The following is a 27,551-nucleotide window of genomic DNA, read 5'->3' as shown; positions in this document are numbered from 1 at the left end:
ACTGTGCTGTTCTCTGGATGAACGCCACAAAATGAAAGAATTTTTCCCTATCTTACCTTAACTGCATAATTAGGATGAAAAGTCCACTGTGATAAGGAAGATTGTTAGTATAGATCAGGGATCAAAGTACAGTACTTGTTTATGTGGATTTTATATACCACTCTGAATAATGAATGTGTTTGGTAGAAAACTATACGAAAATAGGAGCAGATGGTATATGAGAAATAGCTAAATTAGGATACCTGAAGTGAGACTTGTTTGGATAATGAGAAAAATAAGAGGCTTATGTTGCATAAACATGAAAATCTTATCCCCACTGTAGAATGTGTCACATACTGGAGACTGCTATTGACCAATATTTTGCAAGATGCCTGCTTCAGATTCATTCTCTTTTTCACTGTTTGTTTGTTGTGGGGTTTATTTTTTTTAATGAACCCGACAGTCTAGTTTTAACTAGCATGGATTTGCTAAAACTTATGGGAGGCATTTGTGTCTAGGAAAGATGTGTATTTCTGGGAAGGTGCTTTCACTTCCCTGTGCGTTCCCCCGCCCCCTTCAATTTTCTCTCTCCTTTATACTGTCCCATGACCCTTGTTTAATACCCTTTCCCTCCCCCTCCTTTTACCTCTCCTTCCGGTTCATAGACAAAGGCACGCGCCGACAACTGAGCGCAAGACGGAGGCGCGTGCCGAAGAAAATTACAGTTTTTAGGGGCTCCGACGGGGGGTTTTGTTGGGGAGCCTCCCCAGTTTACTTAATAGATATCGCGCCGGCGTTGTGGGGGGGTTTGGGGGGTTGTAACCCTCCACATTTTACTGTAAACTTAACTTTTTCCCTAAAACAGGGAAAAAGTGAAGTTTTCAGTAAAATGGGGGGGGGGTTACAACCCCGCACACCCCCCACAATGCCCCCACAACGCGGTGCGATCTCTATTAAGTAAAGTGGGGGGTTCCCCCCCGCCCCCCCCCCTGTCGGAGCCATAAAAACAGTAATTTTCTATGGTGCGCGCCTCCGCGCTACGCTCAATTGTCTGCGCGCGCCTTTGTCCCGGCGCGCTTTTGACCTGACACCCTCCTTCCTCTTGCAGTCTCCCCTTCCCTCTTGTCCCCTCTCTGTCCCTTTACCCCTCCCTTTTACACTCTCTATCTCTTCTTTTACTTTCCTCCCCTTTTCCTAATTCTTTCCTCCTTCCATTCTCTCCCAATTCAAGCTTGCTATTATCTTTTTTGTGCCTCTTCTGTCACGGGATCCTCCTCCTGCTGGCTCACTGCATCTGTGTATTTTGTGTTGGATGAAGGGTTGTGTATGGTGTCTGCTGGTGGGGGAAGGGTTGCTAAATGTCTGTGCCATGCTGTGTATCTGTTGGATGGGGATATATACTGTGTGTGTTTAAGTGCGTAGTTATAAGGGGTGCCGCTTGGGCTGAATGTTGTGTGAGGGGTTGTATACAGTCTGTACTGAATATCTGGTATTTGCCTAAAGTTATTTGAGTATGTCTAATATTCGGTACTGTGCCCAGATAGCTAACCGGGCTTATCCAGTTATGTGCCGGCTATCCGCACATGCATGGATATTTAGTGTCGCTACCTGTTCATGGCCTGGAGTTAAATAATTTTGGTGGCAATGGTTAGAGTTTTTAAAACAATGTTTGTCACTAGTTGAACATTAACCCCCTAAACTTATAAATGTAGGCCTTCTATTCATTTGTCTAGATTTAAGTTCTTAACCTAGTGGCCTCGTTTATGTACCTAATGCTGAAAATCAGCACAAATGTTTTCCTCCCTCTCTATATCTGTCCCTTTTGCTAATTTGAGTCTAACTCAAAGTTAGAAGCAAAATTCTTTGAATATGTAAGGCTCCTTTTACAAAGGTGCACTAGCGTTTTTAGCGCACGCACCAGATTAGCGCATGCTATAGCGCACTCTAGACGAAAAACTAATGCCTGCTCAAGAGGAGGCGGTAGCGGGTAGCGCATGTGGCATTTTAGCACGTGCTTTTCCGCGCGTTAAGGCCCTAACACGCCTTCGTAAAAGGAGCCCTTAGTCTCAGGTTTTTAAGCTTTATTTTTAATAAATGTACAAATAAAGATCACAAGTATCCACTTATTAGCAGCAACATAGAGAACACAGAGGTTTTAAATTATATAATATTCAGAAAAGTATATAAAGAAAACAAAATGTAACCTTTAAGTTCTCTCATTAAACACAATATATATTGAAAGAACAGAGTACACATAATAATAGAGATATTAATTATAGAAAAACAGTCATCAGAGGTAAGGTTTACTGTATTAAACTTCCTTTTATTTCTCACTAATAGTGAGCCATTAGATGCATCAGATTGTCTGGTCTTTTAAAATTAAGAAAAGAACACAATTGTTCTGCGGTAAAGAGTATGTTTTGTGAAAAGAACACAATTTTTCTGTAGTAAAGAGTATGTTTTGTGCATTTCAGCCTCATAATTTTTAATACTGTTGTGTGCCAAAGTTTTGCCAGAATTATGAAAACCTTTATTAAGAATGCAAAGGTGAAATTTATCAACCTGTTGCTTCAAGGAGATATTGTTCCAGTATTATAGAGTGTTTTTATTACTGAAATGTTCTTATGTTTTCACTTATATATCTAGAAATTTAAACCTTTTTTCTTGTTTGATTATGGCTGTGAGCTAAACATTTTTTTGAGATGTTTTCAGTGTAAAAACCCTCTAGTGGTGATGTGATGCAATTACATTACATTACAATTAGAACATAAGAATATCCTTACAATTAGTCCATTCTCATGGTAGCCAATCCAGGTCACTAGTACCTGGCCAAAACCCAAGGAATAGCAATATTCCATGCTACCGATACAGAGCAAGCAGTGGCTTCCCCCATGTCTTTCTCAATAACAGAATATGGACTTTTCCTCCAGGAACTTGTCCAATCCTTTCTTAAAACCAGCTACGCTATCCGCTCTTACCACATCCTCTGGTAAAGCGTTCCAGAGCTTAACTATTCTCTGAGTGGAAAAAAAAATCCTCCTATTGGTTTTAAAAGTATTTCCCTGAAACTTCATCGAGTATCCCCTAGTCTTTGTAATTTTTGACGGAGTGAAAAATCGATCTGCTTGTACCCATTCTACTCCACTCAGGATTTCATAGACCTCAACCACATCTCCTCTCAGCCGTCTCCCCTCCATGTCGAAGAGCCACAACTGCTTTAGTCCTTCCTCATTCGAGAGGAGTTCCATCCCCTTTACCATCTTGGTTGCTCTTCTTTGAACCTTTTCTAGCACCACTATATCCTTCTTGCGATAAGGAGACCAGAATTGAATGCAATACTCCAGATGAGGTCATACCATGGAGAAATACAAGGGCATTATAACATTCTTAGTCTTAACCATTCCCTTTCTAATAATTCCCAGCATCCGTCTTGCCCCCCCCCCTTTCCCCCCGGCCGCTGCCACACATTGGGTGGAAGGCTTAATCGTATTGTCTACGATGATACCCAGATCCTTTTCTTGGCCACTAATCCCCATGGTGGACCCTAGTATCCAGTATGTATGAGGGGGGGGGGGGTCACTGAAAAGTTCTCTAGAAAATGACACGGTGACAGAATTGGTCACCATCATCGTCCCTGTGGATAACTGCGGGAAACCATCCCATGTCATTCCTTAGTGTCTATCTTAACCTCAGTCGTCCTACCCTAGCATTCTTCAATGCAAGGCTTGAAGGTCAGTGGTTGTGCCCATTCATATTCTGATTTTTCCCTCTTCTTAAAGAATGACATGAGAATGGTCTTTCGTGGGAATGGGGATGGTGACAAATTGTCACCATGTCATTCTCTCAGCCCAACCAAAAAGAGAATGATACGAAGCCATGAAACATACAAGTTATTCCACACTTTTCTTGATAATTCATTTCATATTTAAACAAAATGTGTCAAGAAAAGTGAGAAACAACTTGTAAGTTTCATGGCTCCATATCATTCTCTTCTTGGTTGGACTAAGAATCTTTCAGCGGCCCCTTATATGAGATGGCCAGATATTTCAATAGGTTTCCCCTTCAATTCACACCAACACAGAGGTTAAACATTTAAATATTTGTATTTCTTTGTTGATACTAAAATAAAACAATAACAACTGAGGATAAAAGAAAACTATATAAGTATGTCCAACAATTGTTGTTATCAGATGTTATTTAAATAAGATAAATTAAACATAAATGAATAGCAAAGCTAATTTGGCATTCATGTGTGATTAAGCTTTCATTGATAACACCATTATAGTTAGTGATAATATTCAAACTTCAAATAAATATGTCATGCCTTTCAACTTAATACCAGCTTTGTTCCAGGATATCCAGAACCACAGGTAAGTATTTGACTAGGTGACTCTTAAAATCAGAGAGTGTTTATCAGTTCCAAAATTCAATAAAATTAAAAAAAAAAGTATATATGTGTGAAGACAAAAATAAAGTATTTTTTTAAAACCCTGTTTTCACTGGTATCACTGCTCTCTTGTGCTGGGTACCACTGAGTTATTATCACCTGTCTGGAACCAACAACTCCTCTGAAAATCCAGATGTTTGCTTCTATCCTATCTGTGAACAAGTGAAAGAAAACAAAACCCTAACCTCCCTGAATGAATGCAGGCTAAAGTCAGTGTCTTCTTAGGTTAAGGCCATATATTTCTAACTACAAGTGCAAAAAAAACCCCTCCATATAATTAATTGTTTTATCCCTAGGCTGACCCTCCCAAGAGAACCCTCAAAATGTCTCTGAAAAGAAATCAGCTCATAGAGTTTCAGCACACACATTCATTCAATATCTGAGCAACCTCAGCTTTATCTGCATATCCAAGTATTTTTGATTCAGAAATAATAAATCTCCTCAGTAATTATCTCACAGTCCAACAGAGCCTGCCAGTATATCAGGAACACTAACTAGAAACAGCTCTGCACAACAGAACCTCTCAGAAATCTAAGACAAGAGATCACTCTTAAAGTTTTAGATCTTCAGTTCTCAGAAGAACATTTAGCCTTCAAAAATAGTTTCAGATTCTCCAAACGTAGCACAATAGTTTATACTGGTTAAGGGCTCAGTAGATTAGTAGACAGAAAAGACTGCAGAAAAACAGCTGAATACTAAATTACATACAAAACATTTGCTATAAACATCAATAATATTAGGCAATCTGATTTGAATTGATGGTCTTACTCAGCCAAGGGATTCAAATTTTATATTTCCCAGTATTTAACACTTCTTTTTAAAATCCAGTTTAAATCTGAAACACACTTTAAAAGTTATCAATTTTCTTTTGAAATATAACTCCAAACTTACAATAATTTAAAAAATTCAGTAAATCATGAGATCCAGAAGGTATCAGATAAGTTCCTGACCCACAACTCACACAAATTTATTTATTAAATTTTCTATACCATTCTCCCAAGGGAGCACAGAACTGTTCACATGACTTTATTCAGGTACTTAAGCATTTTTCCCTGCTTGTCCTGGTGGGTTCACAATCTATCTAATGTACCTGGGGCAATTGGGGGATTAAGTGACTTGCCCAGGGTCACAAGGAACAGCCCCAAGGTGCAGAGGCTATAGCGTTAACCACTGCACCACATACTCCCCACAGCTGTATACTGTTTTACAGTCTTCTCAGTACATACCTCAGCTCAACAGCCCATAAACAAGCTTCATTTGCAGTATTTCTGATGAAATCAAACATTTACAGGGAATATCATTTTAAAAATGACAGGTGGGGGGGGCAATGAGAGACAGAAAATACGATTATACTCATTTTAAAAGTTGTTAATAAAGCCAACAAAAAATGCAATTCACCGACAATGTGTCCACAATTTAATTTCACAATGCTAGACCTAGGACTAGATATTCAAAAGCAAGCATCTGGATAATGAATGATGTTATCCATACATTTGTGATGACTGAAGCTCATGTCAGAGGCAAAACCCTATAGGTTCCTTTTATTTATTTTTATCTTTACTTAAGCTAGCCATTTTAGCACGCGCTAAACGCTATTCTATGGACATGTTAGCGCACGCTAATTTTTAGGTCATTATGGTAATTTATGAGGTCAAAGTTGTACTGCACCTTAGTAAATAAACCCCTAAATAAAAATAAATAAAAGGAACCTATAGGATTTTTGCCTGTGATGTGTGCAGGAGCTAGTGAATTTATTATTATTAGGCATATATCCAGTTCTATTTCTTAATACCACAAGAACATAACATAAGAACATGAGCAGTGCCTCTGCTGGGTCAGACCAGAGATCCATCATGCCCAGCAGTCCACTCACGTGGCGGCCCATCAGGTCTAGGACCTGTATAGTAATCCTCTGTCTATACCCTTCTATCCCCTTTTCCTTCAGAAAATTGTCCAATCCCTTCTTGAACTCCAATACCATACCCTGTCTTATCACGCCCTCTGGAAGCACATTTTTCCGAATGTCCTCTCGTTCTTGTAGTTTTTGAAAGTTTGACAAATCTGTCCCTCTCCACTTTCTCTATGCCCTTTATGGTCTTGTAAGTCTCTATCATATCCCCTCTAAGTCTCCGCTTCTCCAGGGAAAAGAGCCCCAGTTTCTCCAATCTTTCACCGTATGAAAGGTTTTCCTTACCTTTTATCAAATGTGTCACTGTCTTAACCCTCTCGAGTATCGCCATATCCTTCTTTAGGTACGGTGACCAATATTGGAAGCAGTACTCCAGATGCGGGCGCACCATCGCCTGATACAATGGCAGGATAACTTCTTTCATTCTGGTTGTAATGCCCGTCTTGCTTACACTTAGCATTCTATTCGCTTTCTTAGCGGCCGCTGCGCACTGTGCCGACAGCTTCATTGTCTTGTCCACTATTACCCCCAAGTCCCTTTCTTGAGTACTCTCACTCAATAACAGCCCTCTCATTGTGTAGCTGTACCTCGGGTTTCTGTTTCCTACGTGCAAGACTTTACTTTTCTCTACATTGAACTTCATCTGCCATCTTGTCGCCCACTCCCCTAGTCTGTTAAGGTCCCTTTGTATATCTCCGCAGTCCTCTTTGGTCCTAGCCCCACTAAATAGTTTGGTGTCATGGGATCCTCCAGTGGGGTTTTCTATATGATTTAGTGGAAGATACTTGTGGACCACATGTGCAATTTCTTGGTTTTGTTAAATACTAGTGCATAGCCATTAATGCAAAAAATAGAAAAGGTCATTTTATTGCCGTGGTAAAAATGGCCTTTGGATGTGTAAAAACCTGCATAAGGGCGCACTAAGACCACTTTCTACTGCAGCTTAGTTAAAGGACACCTATATTAATACAGTAATGATTTCTTTTCTCTTTTTACTTTTCTTCTTTGCAAGATGCTAATCCAATAAATATATCTGGGGCCCATGAGAAATTGTTGAAATAGATGGTCCAGGCTTAGCTGCTCTTCATTTCATATGCACCGAATGTAAAACTAGAGTTCAGTTAATCACTTTCCAAGTTCAGATTGCCTGCTCAAAATATATTTCTGCAAATCCATTAGGCTACTCAGAATACCTTCTGAATATTTAGTACTTTAAGAGATGTTTATTTGGTGCCAAGATTATCTTGCAGTAGAAGGATAAATAATTGTTGTCATCTTTTTGTTTTCGTCTTGAAATCTAATTTTCTCGGCCATCTGGCACACGTGCAATAAATAAAGATTTTGCATTATATTTAGAGAGGAGAAAGGTGCAGTTGTATACAATATAATGAGCTCATTGATATGAGCTGTATTTTCAAGAACTTTACCAGGTATAAAAAAAAAAAAGCCAGGCTTAGCCATTTTACAGAAAGAGCACAATATTCCCTGGATTAGGGTTACCAGACGTACGGATTTCTCCGGACATGTTCTCCTTTTGAGGACATGTCCGGGGGTCTGGATGGTTTTTCAGAACCCAGCACTTTTTCTTGGTTTTGAAAAGCTTGGAACAAATTACTGTCGGGCAGGAGCACATCCGTGCATGCGCGGATGCTACTTGATGATGTCACGCATACACGTGCATATGTGTTTCATCATCGCTTCGCATGCGCGGATGTGCTCCTGCCTGATAAGAGCAGTAGCAGGGTGGGGGGGGAGCGAGGCTGGGGTTGGTTTGGGGGCAGGATTGGGGTGTAACGGGGCTGGGGATGGGTGGAACTGGGTGGTCCTGGAGGTGGGTCTAGGGGTCCAGATTTTCCAAAGGTGTATAAAGGAGAGACACCAGCAGAACATACTATAGCAGGATGAGTTTATCCATTCCTACCCTAGCTGAGATCATTTTCAAGTACACTTCCTCCTCTGTAATTCACGGAGATAGGGGACCAGCAAGGCCGCGAATACAGAAAACCCGTGACTAACGTTACATATGTTATTTGTAGGTTTTCTGTAAAAAAAACCAAAAAAAGACACAAAACCGTGAATAACCTTACCTGTTCCTGTGAAGAAAGTGCTGCGATTTTCTCTGTACAATGCTGGGAGTATCGATTTTCTCTGTGCATCGCTGGGAGCAGCGACTTCCTGTGATGTAAATTTGGGGGCAGAGCCTGCGCACAGAAAACCACGAACACTGAAACCGCGAATACGGAGGGGGAAGTGTACCACTCTGACCTCATATGTAACTTTCTTTAAATTTGTCCCCTTATTTTATAATGTCTGTTACTCTGTTTTATCTATCTATATGCTCCATCTTTGCTTACATCCTAGGCTGTCTACTGAATTGTTTTATCACATTATAATGAAGCATACTATGCCATCATTCGTGTTGTAATTTGAATATTTTTATGGCTATATAAGAACATAAGAATTGCAGCTGCTGGGTCATACCAGTGATCCATCGTGCCCAGCAGTGCGCTCACGCAGCGGCCCCTAGGTCAAAGTCCAGTGCTCTACTTGAGTCCAGTCTCACCTCCGTGCGTTCCAGTTCAGCAGGAACTTGTCTAACTTTGTCTTAAATCCCTGGAGGGTGTTTTACCCTACAACAGACTCCAGAAGAGCGTTCCAGTTTTCCACCACTTTCTGGGTGAAGAACTTCCTTACATTTGTACAGAATCTATCCCTCTTCAACCTTAGAGAGTGTCCTCTCGTTCTCCCTACCCTGGAGAGGGTGAACAACTTATCTTTATCTACTAAGTCTATTCCCTTCAGTATCTTGAATATTTCGATCATGTCCCCTCTCCTTCTCCTCTTTTTAAGGGAGAAGAGGCCCAGTTTCTCTAATCTCTCACTGTACGGCAACTCCTCCAGCCCCTTAACCATTTTAGTCGCTCTTCTCTGGACCCTTTCGAGTAGTACCTTCTTCATGTACGGTGACCAGTGCTATATGCAGCACTCCAGGTGAGGGCGCACCATGGCCTAGTACAACGGCATAATAACCTTCTCTAATCTGTTCATGATCCTCTTCTTAATCATTCCTAGCATTTTGTTTGCCCTTTTCGCTGCCGCTGCCATGCACTACATGGATGGCTTCATCAACTTGTCGACCAGTACTCCCAAGTCTCTTTCTTGGGGGGTCTCTCCAAGTACCGCCATAGACATCCTGTATTTGTGTATGAGATTTTTGTTGCCAACATGCATCACCTTACACTTATCCATGTTGAACCTAATTTGCCATGTCGCTGCCCATTTCTCGAGTGTGGTTATGTCAAGTTGCAGATCTTCGCAATCCCCCTGCGTCTTCACTACTCTGAATAACTTCGTATCGTCTGCAAATTTAATCACCTCACTCGTTGTACCAATTTCCAGATCGTTTATAAATATGTTGAAGAGCATGGGTCCAAGCACCGAGCCCTGAGGTGATGCTCTTCCACTGGTGATGCTCTTCCCTGCGTTGATGCTCTTCCACTGGTGATGCTCTTCCAGTCTGCGTATTGTCCATTTACCCCCACTCTCTGTTTCCTATCCGCCAGACAGTTTTTAATCCGCGTGAGTATTTCACCCTCGATTCCATGGCTCGCAATTTTCCAAAGTAGTCATTCATGTGGGACCTTGTCGAACTCCTTCTGAAAATCCAGATATACAATGTCGACTGGGTCACCCTTGTCTATCCGCCTGTTTACTCCTTCAAAGAAGTGCAGCAATTTCGTCAAGCAAGATCTTCCTTTGCTGAAGCCGTGCTGGCTGGTCCTCATCAGATCGTGTCCGTCAAGATGATCAATGATGTGGTCCTTTATCAGTGCCTCTATCATCTTTCCTGGTACCGAAGTCAGACTCACCAGTCTGTAATTTCCCGGATCTCCCCTCGAACCTTTTTTGAAGATCGGCATAACATTCGCCATCTTCCAGTCTTCCGGAATCTTTCCTGATTTGATCGACAGATTGGCTATTAGTTGAAGCAGTTCAGCTATAGTCCCTTTCAGTTCTTTAATGACCCTTGGATGGATGCCATCCGGTCCCGGGGATTTATCGCTCTTAAGCCTATCAATCTGCCTGCATACCTCTTCTAGACTGACCGTCAACCCTTTCAGTTTCCCGTCTTCATTTCCAGCATATAGCCTGTTGGGTTCCAGTATGTTGTGTATATCCTAAGTCTGACTTATTCTTGCTGTACACCACCTTTGGTGAATTCTTTCAAAAAAGCAGTAAATAAATCCTAATAAATAAAGTTGCACACAGAAATTTTGCCATGTGGCCAAATTGTGCCCGCTACTTAATTGTTTAGTGAGCTAATTGGTGCTAATAATTACCATAAACATGCAATTACTGGCACTAATTAGCACTAATTAGAATTTACATGCCCCACTTTCTAAGCATATTCTATAAAGTGGTGCATGTAAATTCTAGTGTGTGGATCTTAAAAGGGGGCGCGCTTTATAGAATAGCACTAAGGACCAGATTCTCCAAGCGGCACCTACATCAGCAGCCACTTGCAAAAGCGGCATCAATTGCATGTGAGTCACGCAATGGCGCCGTTTGGAGATTCATGGCTAGGTGAAAGGTAGGCGCCGGAAAGGTAGGTGAAGGTTTTAAAGTCCTTCATTTCTGGCACCTACTGTTCATGAGAATCACATCTATAGAGGCGCCTAAGGCCACTTCCAGTGTTAATCATGCCTACAGTGGCTGTAGGCGTCGCTAGGCACTTTCTTAGTTAGGACAACAGCACTATTTTGGAGGCATCTGTAGGCGCCTCCATTTTTTAATGGTGTTCTACTTATGTTTTTTAACCAGCACAGTCAATTATTAGTGCACCGATTGAACCAATTAAAACAATGAATTTAGGCAGCAGTAGGGTGCCTACTACCACCTAACCTATGGTGCTGTTATTAGAATCGGGGCCTAAGTGTGAGGTTTTTTCAGCACTAATTTGTTCAGTGCTATATATAGAATCTGGCCCTAAATATGTAGTTTCTCAAATGTGAATTATGCTTAATCTTTGTCAATTTCAGATGATCTCATGATAAAAACTCATGTGAATTTGGAAAGGCCCTGGGAATTGGAGGGACCTGGGCTCTTCCATTCATCCCTCACCCCATGGCTTAGTCCCTCTCCTAAAGTAATTATCTTACCCTCTAACTGGAAACTGTCTGAACCAAAATATGTTTACCAAAAATGGGGAATCAAATGAGGTATTGTACTTACCAATGCACAGAGCAGGTCAACTGCTTCTAGAATGAGCTCTTGATGCCCAATGCGAGTGACACCCAGTTCCTCAAGTTCCTGATGTGTGATGTGCAACAGCTGTTCTCCACTGATCTTTTCCCTCTCAAAATTTTTAATGTATTGCTGGAGACAGTCATCAAGACCTAATAAAATAAAAGTGAAAACTCAGAGAGGGACAAAAGGAAAAATAGCACTTTCATAGCTTCCTACCCTTCATTGGAACACTGGATAGATACGACTTCTTATTTTTCAAGTTTGCAAAAATGGTTCCATACTCTAATGATTTCAAAGCACATTGGGGTCCTTTTACTAAGGCGCGCTAGCCAATTTGGCATGGGCTAAATGCTAACGCGCTCATTATAATCTATAGACGTGTTAGCGTTTATTGCACGCTAACACTTAGCGCATGCTAAATCGACTAGCGCGTCTTAGTAAAAGAGGGGGGTTAGCGGACTACTGCAAATTTGAGATGTGTAATTTAGTCACAGAGGGAGAGTATTGGATTCAAAACAATGTTGGAAAGATCAAATGCTTTCCCACTCGTGCATCACTGGGCATGGAGAGTTAAACTTTCATTTAATGAACGCTTTTTATAAAATTAAAATCTGAACATATTTCCTTGTAATTGTAAGTCCAGAAGAACTTATCTAACTAATGAGTGTAAAATGCCATCAGAAAGGTAACAAAACTTACGCTTTCAATAGTATTCACAGGTACTACCTCTCCTAGTTCTATATTTAGCACTCAAAATTGCGCACAGTTTAATTGCATAATGAGACAAGTAGAGCTGATAATTGGGGCTAACAATAAATTATTGGCAACAATCAGAATTTACATTTACAACTTGCTAAGCGCTATTCTATAAAGATTCACATATAAGTTCTTATGTGTGGATCTGAAGAGAGGGTGTGACTACAGGAGGGACATGTACAGGTCATAAGCGTTCCAATAATTTGTGTGCACTTATAGAGATTATTCCTGATTCGCAGCTCATGTAGGACCTCTTTTACAAAGCCGCGATAGTGATGCTGCTGTGGTAAATGCACTGACGCCCACAGGAACTGAATGGTCTTCGGTGGAATTACTTCACAGCTTTGTAAAAGGAGCTTTTAGGTATGAGGATTTGTACCAGGGTTCAGTTGGGGTGAATCCTCATGCCTATTCTATAAACAACACCCAACTCAAAATACTGCTTATAGAATAGCACTTAGTCTAATTCTATAAAAAAAAAACATGTATAACATTCCAGGACTAATAATACTTATAATATCTTGTATTATTAGTCTTATTGTTATTTGTATTGTTTTGTTTGTTTCCTTACATTCAAAAATTTAAATAAATTATTTTAAGAGGAAAAAAACGCTAAAAGTTGCACACACAGGTTGGGGTGCACTCCCAATTTGCACAGACAACTTAGTTGAATAACGAGCCAATTAGCGCCAGTCATTGAGATCTTATCAAGCAATTGTCAGTACTAATTGGAATTAATTAAAATGTTCATGCATTATTTAGGCACAGGATGTGCATGTAAATTTTATGCTTGGTTCCAAAAAGGAGGTGTGGTCATGGAAGGGTAATGAGCAGATCAGGGGTATTCCTGCAATATACACATGTGGTCATGGAACAACAGGGGATCTGTATCTTATTTAGGCACAAGGATTTATGCCACATTTCAGTTGATGTAAATAATAGCCATACCTAAATTTAGGTGCAATTCCTGATACCAAGTGCTATTCTAGAAATGGTACCTAACTTTGTGCATAGTTTATAGAATAGCACTGAATCTTATTTTTTCTAGAACCAATCTTTTTAGGTGCCATTATTAGAAACTAGTGCTCATATTTTTAGGTGTCATTTATAGAATTGGTCCTATAGTTCACCTTGTTTAACCCTTTAATTGGCAGATGATGAAACGGCTGCTTGATCGTAACTTGATGTTGAATGAGAACAACAGTACCAAGTAACAGGTATTTGGAGATGCAGATCTTCCATAAAAACCACAGAATACACATTGCTTCTGAACAACAATGCCAAATAAGGGTTAAAGGCGGAGTACAAATAATGAAACTATAAACTATGGGCTCCTTTTACAAAGGTGCGCTAGTGGTTTTTTTCTATTAAATATATTTATTGATTTTCAAATCATATAATCAAGAATAAACTTGTACAGAAAGCAAAATTAGTAATTCTACATAAAGCAAGAAATATTCCAATAACATTAAGATCATTTATAACTAAAATGCTCAAGTCCTCAAATTTTTGGATCCAAGATTTCTTAGCGAGAACAAAAGAAAAGAATTGAACAGAATGTACACTCTTTCATTTAAAGTTAGCTAGAGGGCTGATTGCTGGGATTAATCAATAATCTTAGGGTTTATGATTTTTCTGACTCCAATCAGGAGAGCGCTAAGAAAGAAGTCAACTGATTAGGCTCAAAAAAAGCATACTTAACTAATCGGTGATGCACTATACACATACAAGGATGTCGTAAATAGAAAGTAGCACCTAAAGATGTAACACCTGGCTTCAACACAAGAAATTCATGGCGATGCTTTTGGGTCTCTCGTGATAAATCAGGAAATATCTGCACTTTACAACCCATAAATTCTTTCTGTCTATTTTTAAAGAATAGTTTTAACAACCAAACTTTATCAATAGAGAGAGCTACTGTTACAATCAAAGTACTTGGTTCTACAGCCTCTTTATCAGATTTTTCCAATAACTCCGATACATCCAATAGTCCTTGGTCCGAAGACTTTTTTTTAGCAATTTAATCTTATTGGGTAAATAGTAAACTTGTGATAAAGGAGGTAGTGAATCTTCTGAGGCCCCCAAAGCTTCAAGAAAATATCTTTTAAACATTTCTCTAGGTGGTATCAATGGTAGCCTAGGAAAGTTCATTAATCTTAACTTGATGTATCTGGAGTTGTTTTCCAAATTCTCCATCTTTCTCCTAAGATTTATATTGTCTTTCATTAAAGTTTCCTGTAGTTGTTTAGATGATTTAATTTCCTGTTCAAGCTTCTGAACAGAAGAGTTATAGGCAGTCATTTAGTTTTTCAATACTTTAAGTTCAGTAGAATGTTGAGATAATTTCCCCTCAATTAACTGAAGTTTGCGCTAGTGGTTTTAGCACGCGCTAGCTGCTACTGCCTCCTTTTAAGTAGGTGGTAATTTTTTGGCTAGTGCGCGCTAATCTAAAAACGCTAGCACACCTATGTAAAAGGTGCCCTTTGTGCAGGGTAGGATTAATTTGTCGAGGGCCACTAGGCACATAAGTACACTGGGCCTCCTGCCCTGCCCCACCCCACCATGCACCCAGGCGGAAGCAGGAAGCTGTGTCAGAGGGAAGCTTTGGGCAAGCAGCACCGCTTGCAAAATTACAGTACCCGTTGCCTTTTTTACCCGCATTGCTTGCATGGCTTACTTTCCATCTGGTTCTTCAATTGTATACATTATAAAGTTTGAAATATCAACAAAGATTTATAAAAAAAAAAGAATGTCCAACACATAGGGCTCCTTTTACGAAGGTGCGCTAGAGTTTTTAGCTCACGCACAAAATTACCACGCACTATATCACACAGTAGTGGCTAGCGGAATGGGGAATTCAACGCGCACTATTGCATGTGTTAAGGCCCTAGCGCACTTTTGTAAAAGGAGCCCTTTGTAACAAATACAACCAAATTTAAAGGTTACTCTGGCCTCTATAGGAACCTATAGAGTGTATAGGTCCTTTTACTAAGGTGCTGTAGGCAGTTTAGCGCACACTAACTGATTTAGCACATGCTATATACTAACACATCCATCGACAGTAATGAGCAAGTTAGTGTTTAGCGTGCCCTAAGGGCTCCTTTTATCAAGGTGCGCTACGGGATTTCATCACGCCCTAATCCCTGCTGCAAGCCAAAATACTAACACCTCGTCAATGGAGGCGTTAGCGGCTAGCACAGCAGGCGGTTTAATGCGTGGTATTCCGGGCATTAAACCCCTACCGCACCATGATAAATGGAGCCCTAAATCAGTTAGCGAGTGCTAAAACGCTTAGCGTGCCTTTGTAAAAGAGGAGGCTAGTTAATAAGGGATGATGTTCAGTTTTCTTTAAGTTGAAAATTAAACATACTGCTGTATTTTGGATACTACGAAGCTTGTAAAGATGTTTATATTATCCTGCAAAATAAATAATATTGCAGTAGTCCAAAATACTCAGTATCAAAGACTTCACCAACAATTGAAATGAAGTAGTAACAAAATAGGATCTTCTTGACTGAAGTTTCTAGAGTACAAGGCCTGACTTGATTTCTGTTTGCCTTTTTTTTTTAGTTGAAAAATAAAACTTGCTTTTGTTTTCTGCATAAGTGCCTCTCTGGGAATTCTTTATCTGGAACTTAGTAGGGTAAGGAAAGCACTTTAGGGACTATTACTACTTTTTCCACCCTGAAGGGCACCCTCCATTTTGAGGTGCACGCCGGATTCAGTGAGGCCACCCGCCATGGTGCTACGGCTACCAGAGCTGAGTTCAGGCATGATACCAGTGGTGTGGAAGGGAGGGATTTCTTCCCATACTCATCCCCCTTTCATTGTCTTTAGATCTCACTTTCTCTCTCTCTCTTTTTTTTTTTTTTTTTTACCATGTTTTCTCTCTTATCACTCCGGCACATGGTAGAAGCCTCTACTGTGGTTTAGTAAAAGGGGGAAAAGTTTGCTGGAATACATAGAAGAGATGTTAATTGTTTTGAGCATTACAATATAAAGCTTTATGTACTAGATATGATACCTTAAACTTAGGGCTCCTTTTACAAAGGTGCGCTAGTGGTTTTAGAGAAAACAGAACAAACAGGACTGCTACAGATCTCTACACAGAGACTAGATGCTAGCAAAATACTGCATCTTGGACTCATGCACAAAACACAGACAGAACCTCAGCAAATTTCCTTAGATGCTTTTTGTGTACAGCTGAAGAGAAAAGTAACAGATCTCATGGAGGCAAGGAACCATGATCAGCAATACTGATATGACGACAATAAATTGTAAATCTCTAGAAGTCAGACTAGCATGTACAGTAATTAGAGAAACAAAAACTGAAACGAAGGATATCAGAAATACACATTTCCCAAGGAAGATGTTTCAGTTAATAAATTCAAAGTATCATACTTCTTTTCTACCTTATAATTCTATTTTTTTTATGCTCTCCTTATTTGTGCTACTTTATACCATGTGCGTAGTTCAGCTGAAAACAGAATGATAAATTTTAAAAGCTCTATTTACATGCATAAAGTGCTGTTTTCCCCCAAAAATAGCACTGAAAATTGTCTATCTTAGGAGTAATTGTCTTATGCTATTATTTTTCCTAATCTAAATCTGGGATTTATATACCGTGCCATCTTCCCAAAAGGAGCTCGACTCGGTTCACATATAAATCAATGAAAAAGATAAAGCATAGCTAGATTAGAGAAAAAGTAACTTATTAATGTATACCCTCATTCGACATCCTTGAGAGATCGCTAATTTTCCTTAAAGCAGTTTTCTAATAACATTGGGACTCATACATCAGCCATTCTGAACTACATCACCATTTCCAATAATAACTCTTACAATGTTCTATTGGGCAAATATTGGCCGCAGCTTTATTTCATATTATTTAAACATTAATTTTCAAACTTTTGAAAATATACCAAACTTAACTCTTAACAATTTATGATTTCCTTCCAAGAGCTATTCGGTATCGACACTAGCTCTCTTATCCAAACTTTCCCTAATCTCTCGGTGACTTACGGTGTCGTCAAGTCACCTCACCTCGTGGCGGTGTCACACACGAGGACATATTTACTATTCATAGTACTTCAAATTTTATCTGCCTATCATAAGGCTCAGGTCATAGGCCAAAAGCAGTGACAGAATTTCTTGTCACTGCTCCCCCCACTACTGCAGCCAACTAGCCCAATAAACAAGTCTGTAACAAATCCTGAGTGGAACTAAGAAAAATATTTACCCCAATTAAAGATAAATGGACGCCATCCGGGCAAAATAAACCCAGACAGTCCACTGAAATGAGGTCATGGACCAAGACCAGACCTCCCATCATAGCTATAAATTTTGACACTTCAGCATTCACTCGCCTGCGAAGCCGCTCAATAGCGGCAGGCTTATGTGCACCCTTCCAGCAACGGCGAGGAAGAATGTGAGACCATACCAGGTGCGCTGCAGGGAAGGAGCAGGCAATGGACAATACATCTTGCTTTATTTGGCGAATTAATTCAACCCCTGTGACAGAGCATAAATCATTGCCCCCCAAATGCACTAATATAAGCAGTGGAGAGGAGAAACGATGAGCTTGATGCAAAGTAGGCAACAACTGCTCCCAAATCATTCCTCGAATTCCAAGCCAGCGAATCCGGACACCAGCCTCAGCCAGGCCCAAATTGTGACCCCAGCAGGATTCTCTGGCATGCTTATGGGCCCAAAAGATGTGAGAGTGTCCACAGAGCCAGACGCAGATATCTGGAGACAAAGAGAGCATTGGTCGAGGACCTGAAAAATAAACTAACAAACATCAGTATCACCCAACTCAATCATGCCAACTCTCTCACATAACCCTTATATTGATTGGAACGCCAACGTCCCACTCTCTGAATCAGCGCCGGAGGTGCACCAGCAGCTGCTGCAGAAGTGGCTGCCCCAATTCTAAAAGAATGGGTTCCAAATTCCCGAGGATCATAGCCTAGGGCAGTCACACTCTTCTTTAAGAGAGCTGCAAATTGATAACGAGTTAAAGGTAAGGAATTCATATGCTCCAACCAATAAAGGCCCCCCGAAGGTCGAACACCACTATAGCGGAATGCCAAATGTATCGGGCACACCGCCAAATTATTCAACCTCCGCAACACAGACCAGACTCCTCTACCCTCTTGATCCGTTTTGGACCTACGAAAATGGAGCTTCAGATAAGAGTCCTCCAAAATAACATCCTGAAAAAGCAAACCAGATTCTCCAACTGCCCGGTGTGATGGCGCTACTAACTCTCCAACCCGACATGCTGCAAAGAAAGCCACTACAAAGGCTAATTGAAACAATAGGGTTTCATACTCAGATGAGCAAATACTGGACAGCTGACCACATAGCAAAACCAACATTTCATAAGTAATAGGACGGCGTCGCAAATGCGGACGGTACTCAACTCCCGACCGCGCATATCCTTTTAAAAGCTGTTTAACTAAAAATGTCCCAGTGACATTCGGCCATTTATATAAACGAGACACAAAAGCTAAACTAGCTATTGTTTGAGACACCATCGCAAATGACCATCCCTGTTGGGCACAATATCGTATGAATGCCACAAGTGCCGGTTCCGAAATAGGGAAATCACAACCAGAATACTGCTGTTCCAAAAAGAACAGTAAACGCCTCCATCCAAGCGCATAAGATTTCCAAGTATTAGGTGCTAAAGACCGATGCAAGAGCTGCTGACTGCCCGCTGGAAGATCTCCCATAATGCCTCCCTCATGGGTGTCGGGAAGCCATCCGCTGCAGGAGCTAGTGCTCTGAACCGGGACCACTGTGAACAAGAAAGTGCATCAGCTATTTCATTTAAAACCCCTGGCACATGCCTTGCTGACAAACACACATTCAGATGCAAACATGCTAGCACAATGAGTCTCAGCAGCTCTATCAATCTAGGGCATTTTGCCGACTGGCGATTAAGAGCTGAAACCACCGCTAAATTGTCTGAAAATATGACTACTTTCTTGTTAGCCAAACGAGCCCCCCAAGTATCCAAAGCTACCCATACTGGAAACAGCTCCTGCAAGGCAATATTGGTACACAAACCAGCTGATCTCCACCAGTGCGGCCACTGATGAGCACACCAGGCCCCACCAAAAAACACACCAAATCCAATCTCGCCAGACGCATCTGTAAACAATTGAAGATCAGAACTAGAAACCGCAGCAGATTGCCAAATACAGGCACCATTAAAAGACAACAGAAATGAATGCCACAGTCTCAAATCCTGACATACCGCACTTGTCAAACGCACTTTATAATACGGTCTTTTCAGACCCACTGACAACAATGCCAAACGCCTAGAAAATACTCTCCCCATCGGAATAACTCTGGCTGCAAAATTGAAATGGCCAACCAAAGTTTGGATTTCTTTTAAAGTTAATTTTTTCTTGGCACATGCTGACTCAATAGCTGCCACCAAATTTTGCACTTTATGCAAAGGCAGACGGGATTCCATCCGAACTGAGTCCAATTCAATCCCTAAAAATATCAAAGAGGTCACAGGCCCTGCACACTTATCTTGAGCCAACGGGATCCCTAAGGCATCTGCTACCGCTTGAAAGGCGGACATCAAATCAGCACATTCCTGGGAATCAGGAGTCCCAACAAACAAGAAATCATCCAAATAATGGACAATGGAACTGCTCCCACTCACTTGTTGCACAACCCAGTGCACAAAAGTAGAAAATGCCTCAAAATATTTGCAAGAAATGGAACATCCCATTGGCATACATTTGTCAAAATAATAATGACCCTCAAAATGGAAACCAAGCAGGTGAAACGCAGTGGGATGCACAGGCAACAAACGGAATGCTGATTCAATGTCAGCCTTAGCCATCATGGACCCTCTACCAAAATTCCGCACCAAAGCAACCGCCTCATCAAACGAGGCATATTGTACAGTACAGAGCTGTGGATCAATAAAATCATTAACACTGGAACCTGCTGGGTAAGACAGATTGTGTATCAACCGAAAAGTTACCAGGTTCCTTCTTTGATATAATACCTAACGGGGATACCACTAAATCTTTAAATGGAGGAACCCGAAATGGCCCCGCAATCCTACCCAAACTGAGCTCCTTCTGTAACTTAGCACAGACAACATCCCTATGCAAAGCCACAGATTGAGAATTTCGCGAGCGATGCCGCAAGGGCGGCCCCTCAAACGGTATGGGGAAACCTTAAAAAAATCCAACCCTCAAAAGATTAGCATCACCCCTATTTGGATACAAATTTAACCAATCTTGTAAAACCTTATTATTAATGGGGGAAGGAGCTTTGCCCACCACTCCTTGTGGCAAAAGACCCTGAATTTCCAAAAAACTGCCCCCGACCGGGTTGCATGCCTCCCGGGCAACGAAAGGCTGGGTGGCCTCCCATACACTGACTGCAACAGTTTCGGAAGCGACATGTGGAGCGAGTACAGCGCCCCACATTAAATTGAAAACATGCTGGGGGCGCCAAACCCCCTTTGACACCAATTCCCCTCCCTGTTCCAACATCAGGCCCGAATCCCACAGATGCGGGAGCCCACCGAGTACCTGCACCTCCCGGTCCCCCCTGCATATTTCCACTCCCAAACTGTCCACCTGCTGAGCCGAGGGTCCGAAAGGACGCCCCCCGGGAAGGAGTCATCTCAGCTAGCCACAGGTCAACATCCCGCACCTCCCAACAATCGGCTTTATCACGCACTAGACTTTTCCTAAACTGTTCGTCATAATTAAGCCAAAACCATCCCCCATAAGTCCTGTACGCTCTCAAGATGAGATCCGCATAACATAACAACCCAGGATATAAATCAGGACGAGCCTCACCTAGCACACTAGCAAATACATTAAATCCTAATAACCAATTAAATATATTCTTTGCTCTCTGACCACCTTTTTTTTTTTAGCATCCTCTTTACTACTATCCTTAGTCTGAGTCCCTGTATTTTCCTGCGCTAAAAGAGTGAAAAAATCAATAAACTTGCCCCTCAAAATCTTCCTTTTCCACTTAGGAGAAATATGACAATCCAACGGAGCAATATCACATAATGTATGCCCCTTTCTAGATAAACCCGGCGCACCACCGTCACTAGGGCGAAACCCCCCAACAGCTATCCGGACAGAACTAATCCTCACTTCCTCTTCCGATGAAGAAGATGAAGAAGACTGCGAGGACCCGGATGAGTCTGAGGACTCCCATACTGACAAAGGATCCGACCCAACCATACGCCGCTGACGCTTCTCACGATCCATGCGCTTTACTACATGGCGCAGGCGCTTCAAAAACTTTTTATCCCGTAAACTTTTACGCAATGCCTTTTTACCAGCATGCTGTAACCCAAGCGATTGTCCCTCTCGTGAGGACTCCCCTAAATCAACCTCCCGCACCTCTCCTAACGCAGAGAGCAAAGAATGAACCAACTCACCAGATGTCCGCGGTATCGCTGCAACACTGGTACTGGCCACAGCAACTTCATCACTCGCAGCCCTGACGGTGCCCGGGACTGGAACTGGCTCCACGTCACAGGTCCGAGATTCCTCCAATGTGCCCCTAGGCTCTGCAGTCACCGGAACAGCCTTCCTGGCAACTTGCCTGGCCGGTCGAGCCCGTCCAGCAGCATCCTTGTGCCCTTTAGGCTGCTGTTTACCTGTAGTCAAGGGAACCCTTTTCCCAAGCCCAGACTTACCCTGCTTTCCCCCTGTCACTCTCTTCTGACTACTAACACCTGTTTTCTTCACCCCACCCATCCTGCTCCTCCAATAACCAAATGAATTAAACCCACCCGTGTAAAGCAAAGTTATAACCCTGAATCCACTCACCCACCCACTGGCACTCACAATACGAACACTAAGAATCACAACCCTGTACCCACACAAGCCACTGTCACACAGACTACTGTGCTCTGAACTGAGAACACCCTACCTGGTATCAGCAACACTGCCTCCCAAACCTCAGATCACACAAAAAAGCCCCTTTCCCACTTTGACCCTAGAGAAAACACTGCACACACAAAAACTCTAACAAATGTATCCCCCGACTGCAAACAACCCCCCAACCGGACCCGACCAAACCTCAACTTGCCTGATAACCGCCGTAAAAAACCTGAAAGCCACTGTCCGGATTCCCCCGTCGGCACTACAAAGCTCCCCCTCCGTGTCAGAGATGCGCCGCCGGCCGGAAACTCCACCCACTGAATCGGTCACCCGACCCCGCACAAGAAAGTTCTGGCGGCCCGACTACGACACCCTTCCCTGCACACAGAAAAAACAGCCAGCACGGGCGTAAATCAAAGAAGGCAAGCAGATTGAACTTACCCCGGCGGCACAGAAGGGAGGGGGGGAGTGAAACCTCCACACACTCGAGCTCCGGCCTCTTCACGACGACTCGAATCCTTCCTTTATACCACCACCAATCTAGTAAGTACCAGAGCAAGCCAATATACCCTGACCACTCAAAAATTCCGAATTACAAATACCACGAAACTAAAAACCCTTTCCTCTCCTCCCTAGCTATTTCCTCCGTGTTTCCAATTTAGCCCGCCAATTTCTTTCCTACTCTCCTCATCCCCAGCTACACCCTTTTTCCTTTTTCCTCCAATCCCCTGCTTTTATCACCCACCAATCAAAATTATCTTCCTTGTTGCTAACCCTTTGCTCTTCATTCCAACCCCTAATCCACCCTCTTTAACTGTTTAGGCCTTTGATATCGCCCACTGTTATTGGCCACCCAGATTAACTGTGTGGCCTTTTATACCGTTGAAATAACAATGTTTTCATAGATTTACAAAAAAATCTGAAAGGAGAGGAGTTTTGTTGGGTTTTTTTTTCCAAATCTTTATTCATTTTATAAACCAACACAAAGTGCAACATTCATGGTTCTTTTTTTTTTTTTCTACTTTAAAGCACTAATTTGTAACTTTATTCCTTCATTCCTTGTGTATCAATTTGTCTGTAAGTTTGTCAGTCTCTAACCCATTATATTTAAATTTTAAATAGTATGTCTAAATGAAAGTTTATTTTATTCTATTGTAACTCACTTAGTAAATTTGAATAAGCGATTCATCAAATCTAAATAAAACTTGAACTTGAAACTTGTTGGTTCTGTATTGTTTGATGTAACTTGACTTTGTTACAGGTCGAAATGTTTGGAAATTAATCACGTGCCATATTGTTTATATGCATGCTTCTTAATATTTGTTCAATAAAAAGACTTAACATAAAACCAGTAAATTATATGGCCTTATAAACAAAACTAATTTGGGGAACTGATTCAGATAAACGGCAATTATTGCCATAAACATCATGTATATTACTATTAGCCTTTTTCACAGACCCATTAAACTAGAAAGTTCATAGAGCATGCTAAGCCCCAGGGTACCCAGTGACTAAACATTGCACTGTCTTGCCATCTTTTATTGATCAAAAGAACACAATAACTTTGTGAGAACCACAACAAAAAACAAATCTGGAAATGATGCTCACAGGCCATTTTAACCTATGTCTTGCTTGTGACATTGCAACTAATAACTGATGAATATAATACGTATGTCTTTTCTGCTCCTGACTTACCCTGCAAACAGTACAGGAATATAGAATTGAAAAGGAATACAGTTATTAATTTGATACAATTAACTTTCTTATGCATTATCATCAACACTTTCAGGGCTGTGCCTGGGTTTCCAAGTTCTGAGCATTATTGCCAGAAAATGTATTTGGCATATAACTTATTTGGCCTCTTTTCCATTCCTTCCTTTTGGTCCAATAAACTTAGAACATAAAATAAAATTTCCATAATGGGGCAGACCGAAGGTCAATCAAGCCCAGTATCCTGTTTCCAACAGTGGACAATCCAGGTCACAAGTACCTGGAGATCCCAAGGAGTAAAACAGAATTTATGTTGTTTATCCTAGGAATAAGCAGTGGATTTTCATAAGCCATCTTAATAATGGCTTATGGACTTTTCTTTTAGGAAATTCTCCAAGTTTTTTTGTTTTTTTTTTAACCCTGCTAAGCTAACTGCTTTCACCATATTCTCTGGCAACAAATTCTCTAGTTTAATTACATGCTGCGTGAAGAAATGTTTTCTCTAGTTTGTTTTAAATCTACTAATATTTAGTAGCTTCATTGCATGTCCCCTAGTCCTAGTATTTTTGTAAAGAATAAACAAGCAATTCATGTCTACCCATTCCACTTCACTCAGTAATTTATAGACCTCTTTCATATCTTCCCTGAGCCATTTCTTCTCCAGGCATAAAATACCTAGCCACTTTAAGCCTTTTCGTATAGGGGAGTTGTCCCATCCCTTTTATCATTTTTATCACTCTATTCTACATAGTAACATTGGGCTCCTTTTATCAAGCCGCGCTAGTGAGGTAGCGTGCGTGACTTTTAATCATGGGCTAACACCCGTGCTGGCCTAAAAACTACCGCCTGCTCAAGGCAGGCATTAGCGGCTAGCCCGGCCGGCGGTTTAACACTTGCCATTACGCGTGTTAAACCGCTAGCACGGCTTGATAAAAGGAGCCCATAGTAAATGATGGCAGATTTTTCTTGCTAAGTTCCTTTATAAGATGTCCTCCCCTCCCAATGAGTATTCACCCTATTATAATTACTGAATCAGTAGTAACTGGCCAGAAGCAGACCAAAGTACTATGGTACTTGTACTGCAGATAAAAATTAAAATATTCTGGTAAATTCATGCACTGACGCACACCCCAGCTACTATCATAACCTCCCCTCTACTTGAATATTAAAACTCCCCAAAAAGAAAAGTGATCTGTGTTTGTTTTTTTTTTTTAAATATAGTATTTCCTCTCAACCATCCTTAGGAGTTGTAAAACCATGGGCTTCTTATACTAAGCCGCGTTAAGGCTTTAACGCACGGAATAGCACGCGCTAAATTGCTGTGTGCGCTAGACCTTAATGCCAGCATTGAGCAGGCGTTAGTTCTAGAAGCGTAGCATGCAGAGTAGCGCGTGGTAATTTCTTGCGTGCGCTAAAAACGCTAGCACACCTTAGTAAAAGGAGCCCCCATGTTCTGATTTTGAAAGTAACAGTAAAAACTATGTCACTGAATCCCAGTCTCTCCCGAAAGGGACAAATAATTGATATAACTAATGCTATCACTGTATCTCTTGGAAGTGAGACTGGACTGGAAGAAAGATTGGCAGTGGCCATATCATTGCCGGCTTTTTAGCTTTGGTGTCAGTGCTTGAGTGGCTGTTCTGTTAACCCCCCTGAAGCAGCCATTTTATTTGGCAAAACAAAGAACCTTGTGAAGACATTGAGAGAGTGGATTCTTGATGCTTTGTGGAATTTATTTTGGAATAGCACTAGAAGAATGAAGAGACATGTACTGTTCATAAGCACTGTGGTGATTTGTTCCAGTTTCAGACATACCTATTTGAATTTGCAAGTGGGGTTTTTTTATGCCTATGATATGATATATGAAACTCTAGGCACACTACTAGTTACTTCTGAAAGAAGAACATTCACATATAGCCACCAACCACAGTAGGAAGTAATCCCACTGCTTACAAAACTTCTTTCAGAATACTTTCTTAGTTCTATTCAGGGTCCTCAGCGGGCCACCACACACTCAAATCATTTCATTGTGTGGGGCTTTATGCTCCCATTCGTCATTGGACCCGTATATATAATATCGATTTTTATGGGATAGTTTTTTTATATATAAATACTAAAAGTACTTAGCTTATGGTTTTGACGCTAGTCGGGAGGGTAGAAACATCAGCCACCAACATGTTTCGCCCATGCAACTCTAGGGCTTTATCAAGGCACCCTCTCCCGTTCATAATCGATTTACTCCCACCATCGCGTCGTAGACGAAAGCATAAAGCCCCACACAATGAAATGATTTGAGTGTGTGGTGGCCCGCTGAGGACCCTGAATAGAACTAAGAAAGTATTCTGAAAGAAGTTTTGTAAGCAGTGGGATTACTTCCTACTGTGGTTGGTGGCTATATATGATATGATATATGGCAGCATGTATGCACTTTTTTCATGGTAAAAGTATGTATTTGTATATTTAAAGTGCTTTTGTTTGATTAGTTTATGTTTAAATTCACTGTATTGCACTGTCAATAATTGAAAACTAATAAAGATTTACCAAAAAAAAAAGTTGTTTGTGAAGTTTGAGACTTTTTTTTTTTTCCACTTTAATTATTTCTCTCTGTTGGAACATTTACTGTTTTGACGCCGTGAAACAAATTAGTTTGCTGTGCTGGAATTGTTCTGTTACCTTTTTTGAATCCCTTCTATATCACTGTATGTTTGCCGTATGAAACCAAGGCACAACAAAGAACAGACGATGCCATCCTGTTATATGTATTGTGATACTATCACAGTCAGGTTTGGTAAAATGCATTGTTCAGCAATTGTTCAAGAGGCATAAAAATGTGATATGACCTGCCCTCTTTTTGCTAGTCTGAATGTAATTATGCTAATAATCTATTTGCTAATGTAACTCCTGTCTCCTGATATGTTCCAGATAACTCTGTGAAGGGACAGCTAGAAGTCCAGCCTGAATTAAGCTGACATGCTCCAAAGATATCAGTGTGTTAGAAAATTGTTAGTCAATATCTTGTCCTAAATCAGGGACTTCAAGGGGATTGCTTTATTCTATTAAATAAGAGGCTATAGGTGAAGCTGAGGCCAAGATGGTGAAACATATTGAAATCTCCTGGTAAAAGTCTTTGCAAGCATCAGACTCGAGCTAAGAGGTCCTTTTACTAAGCTGAGGTATAAAATGGCCTTAGCACACCCTTACATAGGGTTTCCTGTGTATTTTTGCCACAGTAGTAAAATTGACCATTTTCCCTTTCTTGCATTAATGGCAATGAGCTTAATATCTTTATTTATTTTATAGATTTATAATCCACCTACACTTAGGTAGAATACAAAGAAGCACCCATAAAATTTATATAACACACACACACACACACCACAAGAACATAAAATACAATACAATACTTTAATTCCGAAACCTTTACTGCTCAGTCTATCTCAATCTGAAAGAAAGGCAAGAAGGATTAAGTGCACATAGCCTTTAAAAAATATTGCAGCATGTTAAGATGTGAAGACTTTTTGTAGTAGGCTAAATTATCAACATAGTAAGCTGAGGACCATCCCAGCAGTTTTTTTCTAGACTGAAACATTTGGAATTTGCTAATATCAATATT

At 40.9% G+C, this 27,551-nt stretch overlaps 1 protein-coding gene across 1 annotated transcript in view; it reads right to left on the bottom strand.

Moving 5' to 3' along the window:
- The window catches only part of LOC117360298 (connector enhancer of kinase suppressor of ras 2-like), a 719,694-nt gene that overhangs the window by 498,764 nt on the left and 193,379 nt on the right, over window positions 1-27,551 (bottom strand). Inside the window, exon 2 of the mRNA XM_033943988.1 lies at window positions 11,568-11,731. Within this exon, the coding sequence (XP_033799879.1) occupies window positions 11,568-11,731 (164 nt within the window). The remainder of the gene's footprint in view (window positions 1-11,567; window positions 11,732-27,551) is intronic.

This window comes from Geotrypetes seraphini, chromosome 5 (genome assembly GCF_902459505.1).
Source record: "Geotrypetes seraphini chromosome 5, aGeoSer1.1, whole genome shotgun sequence".
In the NCBI taxonomy this organism is placed as follows: domain Eukaryota; kingdom Metazoa; phylum Chordata; class Amphibia; order Gymnophiona; family Dermophiidae; genus Geotrypetes; species Geotrypetes seraphini.
The sequence above is the reverse complement of the archived record's forward strand: the minus strand, read 5'-3'. Positions and strand labels throughout refer to the sequence as shown.